The sequence below is a fragment of the Convolutriloba macropyga genome, chromosome 13 (genome assembly GCF_964194025.1).
Source record: "Convolutriloba macropyga chromosome 13, txConMacr16.3, whole genome shotgun sequence".
NCBI lineage: Eukaryota > Metazoa > Xenacoelomorpha > Acoela > Convolutidae > Convolutriloba > Convolutriloba macropyga.
The window spans coordinates 21,144,247-21,154,535 of NC_134480.1; the positions used below are offsets into that span (position 1 = coordinate 21,144,247).

At 33.6% G+C, this 10,289-nt stretch overlaps 1 protein-coding gene across 2 annotated transcripts in view; it reads left to right on the plus strand.

The window, feature by feature from the left end:
* The window catches only part of LOC142352180 (neuronal acetylcholine receptor subunit alpha-9-I-like), a 60,251-nt gene extending 51,073 nt beyond the window's left edge, over positions 1 to 9,178 (plus strand). Inside the window, exons 8-11 of one of the 2 annotated variants that reach the window (XM_075404588.1) lie at positions 983 to 1,125; positions 5,471 to 5,577; positions 7,877 to 7,958; positions 8,707 to 9,178. In XM_075404588.1, coding sequence (XP_075260703.1) covers positions 983 to 1,125; positions 5,471 to 5,577; positions 7,877 to 7,958; positions 8,707 to 8,969 — 595 coding nt within the window. In that variant the 3' untranslated portion in view covers positions 8,970 to 9,178. The remainder of the gene's footprint in view (positions 1 to 982; positions 1,126 to 5,470; positions 5,578 to 7,876; positions 7,959 to 8,706) is intronic. The other variant, XM_075404589.1, reaches the window with a different exon arrangement.
* The last annotated feature ends 1,111 nt before the right edge of the window (positions 9,179 to 10,289 follow it).

Here is a 10,289-nt window from a genome sequence, read left to right on the forward strand (position 1 = left end):
TTAGGTTTTTGGTTGGGCAGAAAAGTACGCCTGCGTTGCTAGTCATGGATACACGATGTCTGAACTCATATTTTAAATTGCTAATGATATGTTCGAAAAAGATTTTTCGAAAAATACAATTTGTGAATTGATTACAATTTTACAAAGTGTTTAAGTTTTCTGGCTACTGATTTTTTCAATCAAATTGCAAAATTGCTAGCTTCCGTCGTCACTATTTTCTGGTACACTTTTAAAGACACCTATTTTTGATGCAAACTCTTGAAGTTGATTTTTGGAGTTTTCCGAACTTAATTTCCGTCTCAAAAACCTATAAATCTCTAATAACCAACGATGAAAAAAGTTTCTTATGGTTGCAGAAGGTTGTGGATGAGGGAGTTGTGACCATCATGTGTTAAGGAACTTCGCAGAGACCCCTTGTTGTTTTTTTTCCAAAATGAAATTTGATATAAATTCGATTACTCATCTTGTGTAAGGAAAATTTGCATTATGCTGCTTCTTTTTTAAATTAATTTTTAACCAAAAAAATAACATTTAGTAAGTACAATTAAAACAATTTGCCTGGTAAAATAACGTTACGATGTAGTGCATGTTTTTTTTATCCACGTTAGTGATGGCTCCATTTGGTGTCCAGATTTTGTATTGATGTGTACAACATGATATAAAAATATCACATATTGTAAATTCAAGAAATATTACATTTTGCAGAACTGCTGAACTTATGCGTACCGTATATCGAAGGCGTACCATGTATCTAAGGGTAGCAGACATGCAATTACTGCAATTACCATATTTGGAAAGTTGTCATAGAAAATTGGAGAACTTTTTTAAAAAATTGCATAACATACAATTACGAAGCTTTTCAATATTTTAAAAATTCTCCATTCCTATTTTCTATTTTCTCCCTTTTCGGAACAATTTAATCGACGGTTTGCTTTCTCTAGCTTCATTGAGTTCAACTATTACCTGGAGTGTCCTGTTTCAGTTGCTTGACGCTGATAACCTTCGTGATGCCGTGTGAGAGTGAGAAAATGTCGTATGCAATCACTCTCTTCTTGGCACTCTGTGTCAATCTACTCGCCATCTCATCAATGCTACCACAGACTGGAGAGGAACTGCCTATTATACGTTAGTATATAGTAACACCAAGTTTGAGAGGTGCCCACGTGAAAATACATCTCTAGTGATGAGTGAATTTAAACTTGCAAGCATCTTGCAAGCTGATTCAAAACTTGCAAGGTTTTGCAAGAATCTTGCAAGAATTCAATCCAGGCAAAAAATAAATCAGGGTAATAATGTTTAAGAAAACACCTTTGAAGCAAATTATTGTTTTTTACGCAAGTAACCAAAATGAAATCAATGGAAAATTTTTTAATCCGGATTCAAAATCTTGCAAGAACCTTGCGAGTTTTGAAATTTCAATTTTTTTGTGTATTGTTGGTAGCTAAAACTAGCTAAACACAAAATGAATTGTCTTTTATAAAATTGTCTTTTATAATTGTCTTTTATAATTCCGATTTAGCAGAACTAATTTTAACGCCTTTGTCCTAAATACCTATCGAATGTGAAATCTTGCAAGAGCATGAATCTTGCAAATTTCTCGCAAGATAAGATTTTGATTTCAAATACACTTTTCCGACAAACAACTGGAAACATCTCGATTCATCCAAATCCTTCTTTCTAATCTTATTTTTACATAATACAGGACACAAAGGTTTACTTTCAACTTTATTCCTCTTTTTCAAACTAATTGTTTCTGGCGAAACCAACAGACGGATGCTTTTATTTACTATTGTTAATTCTTAAAAATATCAATCCAAACAAATTACACTCAACTTGCCTTCAAGCTTTCATGTTATCTCATGATTGGCAGCAGCAACGTGTGATTCGATGGCTTTGTTAATAGTTTTATTTAGATACAAATCCAAAAAAAATATCTAAAACTGTGCCCAATGTTAAAGTTTTTTTCGCCTTAGAGCGATATACTTTCTTTCAAAGAGTCTCTAAAATATCAAATGGCTAGGAAAAGAAGGTTTCAACCCATGATTTTCAGGTTGCGCAGCACTTTTAATGTTAATTTATAAGTCTTCAAACAAATGTATATTATTTATTACCACGTCATGAACGTCTTTTGTTATATATACAAGCACTCTCAGTTCAAAATAAATGCCGTAAGTCATCACAGACCCCTGTTGAAGTATTTTGCTAAATTGTATAAACATTTATTATATCCAATTGGATCTTATTTTAAACAATATGCATATCTATCAGAAAGCCAACTTAGGAAGATATTTCCCTATTGTTGCTTCTATAGCCTCAAATCGCAGCATCAATATTAGGATTGCCCTATTGGGCAAACCCGGTTGTCGTTGCTGGCATTCACGATCAATCGTTTTTGTTTAGCTTTTTTTGTACTTGCTTGCTATTCGCGTGCTCTCTTTGCCCTTGCTTGTCTTTCCTTCGTTCGGTTCTCTTATGTTTTGCGCGAAACCCCCCTCTCTGTGCCCCATTTCTTGTGCATTTAGATGTTCTTTTATACTTTTTTTCTGCAGTGCATTAACCTATGCCGCTTTTATGCAAGCCCTTTTGCATATCAGTCTTTGCTTTTGAGGACTTTTGTTTTTTTTATGGCTAAGTCAAGTGCGCTCCTTATCGAGCTCAGTAATGCAGCGGCTATAGTCTTCAATCAAGCAAAAAAGCTCATTGGAAAGCTAAGACAATTCTACTGTTGAAAAACATTTATTAAGATGAATCAAAAACTTGAAAAAATCTTGCAAACAACTTGATATACTCGTATACATTCACTTCCAAGACTGCTTTCAAGTTCTTTCCAAGATTTTTTAATTTTCCGATACCTGAGAACAAACTGATGAGAAATTTTTAAAGTTTTCTGCGGCACCGTATAAGACTTCGTAATTTTTAAAAGGTTCGTCTATGGTGGGGAAAGATCGGGGGGGTTAACGTCAATTATATAAAACCGCAAATAACTATGGCAAACGATTTTCAGACGCATGCTAACGTTCAACGGGAAATTTCGCGAATATGTAATAGTTGCCTGACGCAAATTTCTACTCAAATAACTCATCGCTTTCTACACGCACGTCTCCAGTCAGTTTTAGCTGCAATAATTTTCTTATTTGTGAGCGTTTAAATTTGTTTTCAGAAATTGTGGAATTTTAGGAAATTTGTAAAACCAATTAAATTTTTATTGGAATGCCAATTAGAAAACGGTTGAAAAATAACCATATTAAAAGGATCAGAGTGGCAGAATTATTGTTTTTTGAATTTACCTATCAAAACAGCTTTTAAGTACCTCTTAACTGTCCTCGTCTCTTTAGGACTCGGATTTGACGTAATTAATGTGTCTAGGAAATAAAATCACGGAAAAAAACCACTTATCTTTCGATAAGAAATAAACCCCCCCCCCGGAAATAAACCCCCATTTTAAATTGAATTTCGTTCGTGATCATTTGTTCGGTTGTGATAATTTCATATCAAGTGCCACAGGCCACAGCGGCATGGCTACAGTCCGTGAAGCATGGCCAAACGCGCTTAATGTGCAGCTCTTTAATAGTAAAGTGGGTTTATTCCGTGGGGGTTCATTTCTTATCTAAAATGAAGTAGGGTTCTCTTCTGTGTGGTTTTTTTCCGCAAACTTTAATTATAATATGGAGGTAGCAACAAGCTCAATTATTCATTGTGATAATAGTTGCTCAACGGCGGCAAAGATGGAAGCATAAGATCCGATATGAAATCCGTTTTTCCATATTATAAGATTGCAAAACGTAACACAATAAATAATCAGAGCGGGTTTATTGGCCTCATGAGTGCGCAAATTTGATCACGGTAACGTAAAAGTATGTGCGATATCATAATTAATTTGGTACCTGTAACTGTGTTTGAATTGACATCTCTTTCTTCATTTACACAAGTTTCTCAATTACTGCTTTTATCCTGCTTTTAAATTCCTGCATTTGTTCTTCTCTTGTAATTAAATATTTCCTTCGTTCCTGTTCCCCACTGCTTCATTTTGAGTTGTTTGTCGAGCTACCCCGGACATTTGAGAATTTTTATCGTGTAAGATCCTACATGTTTCTTACAAAAAAACCTGACAAACACTTATAGTGTTATGCGTCGCCTGACTAAGATTTTGTGAGACAATTTATCAGGTCTTGCACGATAATCATTCCTTATCAGGTCTGATCTTATCAGACATGATAAAAACATTTTAAAGTGTGCGAACTGATACTTTGTCTTATAAGTCTAATAATCTATTAAGTTTTTGTCATACTCTTTTGTAAGAATATTGTATTATCTTACACTATAAAAACTCTCAGGCCTGATATCAGACCTGATAAAAAGAATTATCCGACCTGATAAAAAAAATCTTACACAATAAAAGTTCTTTTTTCTCAGTTCTTACAAGATAAAAATTCTGCCAACAATCTTACACGATAAAAGTTCTGCCTGACAAAAACTTTTTGTGTAGGATCTTATAGGAATCTTATAAGATCTTGTAAGATAAACATTCGGAGGGGCTATGTCTCATTTTTTGATAAGATTTTTATCAGATCTTAAACAATAACAAATTTCTAAGTATGAACTGTTCTTCAAGTTGAATGCAATTCAGACCTGCCTTTAAGCAGTAGCCAAAGAGTACAGCATGCAGTACTTAAGTGGCAGAGCAACAAAGAGAAAATTATCTTATATTGTCTTTTGAGAGTTATAAGGAATTGTGAGAAAGATTATTTGAGTATCAGGGGCATTTTCTGAAGCGGTGATTATCAAACTAGGCTCAAAAAATTCAAATAACAAAACTGTATTAGACTGCTGAGTTGAGCCATAGTACCCATTTGAGACTCAGAGTAAAATTGCGGCCAAAGTAGGCTCAACAAGCATTTTTATGTGTCATATTGTTAGTTGACTGATTTCTTTTTACTTTCATAGGAACTTGACTACGTTATACGGCAATATTTAAATCATTGAAACATGTCTCGTCAGATCTTACACCAGAAAAAGTCGGCCCTACATAAACTTTTATCGTGTAATATCTGATAACATAATTATCGGAACTTATAAGATAGTAATTCAGCAAACTTTAATTCTCATCTTATAAATTCTGATAAGATAATTATCCGATCTTATAAAATAACAATTCAGCAAAATTGAATTATTTTTTTATAAATCTGATTATTATCTTATCAGAACTTACACGATTAAAGTTCAAGTAAATAAAATATGTCGTGTAAGATCAGAAGATCTTACGCCATAAAGATTTTTGATCAGCATCTTATCAGATTTTACACGATAAACCCAAACTAACTTTAGTAACCGGAATGTAATTAAAATAATTCTATGAAAAACCAGAAATTATTACACACACTAAAAGAAGATGAGCTTCAGTGCTTCAACCGATTGAAGAGATACCGAAACAGCCTATTTGATTTTTTCTAGTGTGATTTTGTTGTTTTAGAGGGTTTCGTGGTTGCATGGATTCTGATGGCTGCATTTTCTCTCGTGTCAACTATGATTGTACTCCGACTGTATCACACATCTCCAGATGAAATAATGTCGCCTTGGGTTAGATACGCACGACTTATATATTATATATTTGTTGGATCTTCAATTCATTTAAAACGGTTGCAGACGTACTAAACTCATGCATTTTTTTTAAAAAATGTAAATTAGAGTTAGACCACGAGGTTAAAGTTACATGTTGTAATGTTATAAATAAAAAAATCTTTCCTCTGATTAACTAAATAATAACTAAGGTTCGGTTTCCCATTTTTGTGAATTATTTGATTACGATTTGTAGAACTGTGCTATCTTGTTCCATTCAACCGAACAAATTCGCAAAATAGCCTTCTTCCGAAATCTTATTTATCTTAAGAATTCAATTTTTAAAGCTTTTTGGCACAATTCCAACAATCTAGCAACCTCTTCTTGCAACACTAATGGTGCGTTGGTGGTGGATGCATACGCCTCTACAGTAAAAAAAATATAGAATAAATAACTATAGAAAATTCAAATAGCAATATTTGACTTATGAAAGATCATGTTCAACCGATTAAAAAAGGAGCTCGACCTTAACTTGTCATAATCAAACAGTAGCTGGATCCATGAAAAGGCTTTACCTGGACTTTAGCTAAGTGCCGGATCGTATGTCTAAAGCTAGTATTGTACCCCGTTACTAGAATTATAGTCTTTTGATAAGTCGCGTTCTCAACTTGGGGTCTATTGGTACAGAAAGAAAACCACTTCCAAAGAAACTGGCCAAAATTTAAAGGCCAATAAAAATAATTAAGTCATGCAGTCCATTAGGCAAAGTCAGTTTTAGAAATGCATTAAGGTACAGAAGTTGCAACCGCAATGAAAGAAAGTGGAATAACGACAAAAAAACTGTTGGTAACATCCGTATTCTCTAGTATTTGCATAATAGCAGCTCAAAAAGCTGAAAAACAAATATAAGACACTCTTCATTGAAAGCCAATGTGTAGTTTTTAAAAATTCATTTTGAATTTTTTTCAGATCATATAAAAAATGCACATGAACAAATTTTATGAGTGGTACATTCTTTCTAGTGCAATCCAGTTCATTTTTTCTAATTGATTGGTACATTTCATGAAAATTAACAGCAATGACCAGTCAATTTATTTTAGAAAATGTTGTTTATAATATGCCAGATTATGAAAAAGTTCTATTTTTAATTTTTTTTCTCACAAGTTCCCAAAAAAGAGAGTAATCTTTAAATATTGTTCCTTCTAAAACTGTTGCCTCCAATTTTCACCATTGTTAAGCTCTTCAACTCACAGTTTTAAACGAAACTCCAAATTGCTGTCTGAAAACATATCTACAACTGTTTTTAAGTTTGGAACAATGTGAAGTCCTGCCAAACTAACTCTGAATTCCATTTTCACCATCGGATTTATTAGCAAAGCTTTCAAGTTCGTCATGTGTCGATCTCCGAGAACGACCAGCTCAATTCATCTTTACTCAAATTTTTCAGAGGCCGCGAACATCTTCTGTCTCGCAATTTTGAATTTCCAAAACATCTGAAACAACTTCCTATTTTTTCTTTAGTTATTAGGTTTGTTTTTTTAATCAAAATAGATCACAGAAAACCACTACTTTACGCCAATTTTATTTACATTTCTGCTTTCTATGGGTCTGTGTAGTCTCCTTAGAAAACGATACTAAGCAAACTATTGGTTTTAATGATAAAAACCAAACCGAATGAGACGGTCGAATGGATATTGAGATTTTGGATTGTGAGAATAGTCAGAATGCGATTCGAAGGAACCGTATTGTTAGTCGTAAATGTTTTTACATTGTGAAATCTAGTACAGCCTCGCAGGCCTAATTTGATATTCTGAGCAATCACAGCCTCATCGGCCTAATTTGATATTCTGAGCAATCGCGTAACAAAGGATTATTCTAGTCAGAAACATTCGTTTGTGTTACAATCCTACAATACGACCAAGGCGAAATGAAGGTATATAGATGAATTTTGTGGATGTAGAATGGTAAAAAGGACGGATGTTTTTGATGAAGGTGGTCATCGGATATGAAATACCTGCAGCATTCTATCTCGTTCACGATTACAACGCGGCTCGTTGTAAAACATGCGTCATTGCAGGTCAAACACCAATTTTTCAACGATCAGACGCAGCCTTTTCTGTGATAAAATTTCAGGTCAAGGTCAGGGTCCTCGTTCAAAAATATTTGTCAGACAATGAAAAATGGTAGGGGTGTGGTGCACTCATAAACCCACGTACGAGGCAAATAATCCAAAATTCACAAATGATACAAAAAGCTCGGATATTGTCATCATTATTTTTCGTTACCGTTAATTATTTAGTTTTCCATGATTTGATTTCAGATGCGGAGGTGGGTGAACAACAGAGGAAACGCCAGCAAATCAGAGAAATCTGTGAATAGAGAGCGAGACGTCACAGACAAAAGTGAGATATTTTAAGACAGAAGTGATCATTTCCTAGGCGTTTTAAATTTAGATTGCGAAAAACGCACAAATGAATGAGCATAAAGTCACTCTAGTCAAAATTGTCAAGCAAAAAAATTTGCCTAAAAAGACACACATTCTGAGTAAATGCTTCAAATTTCTTTCGAGAGCAATTAATTATTTGAAATTAATATGTTTGTCGATCTGTTTTTCCATGAACCTAGTTATGATAATGAAAAGCTTCGGCAGAGAATCAAATACTAATTCGCCTAAAATGACAATAAATTTTATTAAATTGCCTAAATTGAGAACCAATATATGGTTAAATTTCGACTATAGAGGATCTGTTTATCGGAACATATCCATATATTTAAATGAAAATAAGCGTTATGATGGTTTCTGCAAGGCTATAATCACTGAATGATTATGCTATAAGCTATGCTATAATTACGCTATAATCTGTCTATATGCTTATTTTTCTTCTCGCAGCCTTCATTTCCAGTATTACCATATAATGATCATATCTCTTTTTACCCCGATCAGTTAAAAATCTGTATAATTTTTTTTTTACTGAAAACAATCTGACCAGTGTTAAAATTATATAATTTATTGAGTTTTTATGAACAGAAAATTTTCCCACCCTTGGAATTAACTGTTCACAGTAAAAAGCATAAAACTAGATTTCTTTCTGTTATGTTAGAGCTCCGTTTCAGAGTTAATTGAATGTTATCCGCAATTTGCAATTTTAGATGGCACTGCAATTACATTTCCTCAAAATTCCCCCTCAGCAATGGAGAGTAACGTCGAGTACATTGAAGAACTGGTCAATAAGCAGAACTTCACAGCTGACCCAGCTAGCCGAAATAAAAAGGAAACATCAGACGTGACGAAATACGGACGAAATGAATGGGTTCAACTAGCTGATAAAGTTGACAAAGGAATGTCTATAACTTACATTTTTATATATTTTCTGTCTTTGCTCTATCTATTTTTTGTGTTTAACTTTCAATAATAATTATATAGTCCAGATCATAAGAAAAAATTGTTCAAAAAAAAAACTTCATTCTCATATTGCACTTGTTGTTATATTGTTGCGAAATGTATGCATAAGTGTCTGCTATTTGTTTACTTATTATTCATAAAAGAGAGATAAATTGAAAAATACTAACTTTTGAAATTTAAGTAATACATTTTTGTATTCAGTATAACTTTGAAATGTTATCTACTGCAAAGTGAAAGTAAGGTAGCAAGACAGTTTAACGCACCTTTGCACTGTAAAGAAAAGCCACAAAACACGCATTGTTCTAGTAATTTTGTTCGAAAATATCAGCACTTTTTGCCATCTATGTATTACGATTATAATAGCACACCTCATTACGACGCAGAGGTATACCCCAAAATTTCCGCCTTATTAAAATTGGCTCGAAAATTAGATACATACAATGAACTAAATTAAAAAACATTCTTTGTATCTTACTTTTCGCAAAAGGGGTTCCGCCAATTTTGCAAAATAAAAGAACATTTGGAACGAAAAGTAGGTTACATGTTTTGTAGCACGTTTTCGCTCAATTTAGGTATCTATTATTCGCGCGCATTTTGAGCATGCAATAAGCAATTGAAGCATTCAAAGCTTTATTAAATACATGCATCCACAAAAACTGTTTTTTTTCCGAAAAATCCCTCGCACATCAAAGGCTTTGTATATCAATGTGGGACTGGCCGATTTAAATAAGTAGGAATGAATAGTACTAATAAGTAGTAATAAAGTACTATAAGTAGTAATAAAGTAGTAAAAAAGTACTACTAGGAGTAATAAGGTAGGCTTAATTAAATAATTAGTAATTAAGTTAGGCTCAAGTGCGGATTATAAGCGAAATCGAGCAACATTGCGTGCAAAAAATTGATACACAAATGGAGCAGATGCGTGATACAAGCCGTGCGAAAAATAGGTTATAAAGTTTGTACTTGTATTTCGCGGCTAAGATTAGGACACTTTTGCGAACACGGGTTGCTAATTTCCCTTCCGTTTTGCCGGTTTCTGCTAAAGTAGCTATTTTCCGCAGTACTGTTCCATTTTCAATGTTTTAACATAGTAAAAACAAACGCGAGATACACGCATCGGGAATATCTGCCCGTGACGATTTGGGTATACCTCTGCGTCGTAATGCTTACGTCGACAGCAGTGATAGTTAGGAAAATTAAATTATATTTGCTTCAAAACAGGAACTATCAGTCACTATTATCTATGATGCCATTTCTGAACAACTGTGAAAACTACTGACAACTTTTTGTCTCTGTTGTCGATGATCAGGTCACCATTGCCCATTTTAGT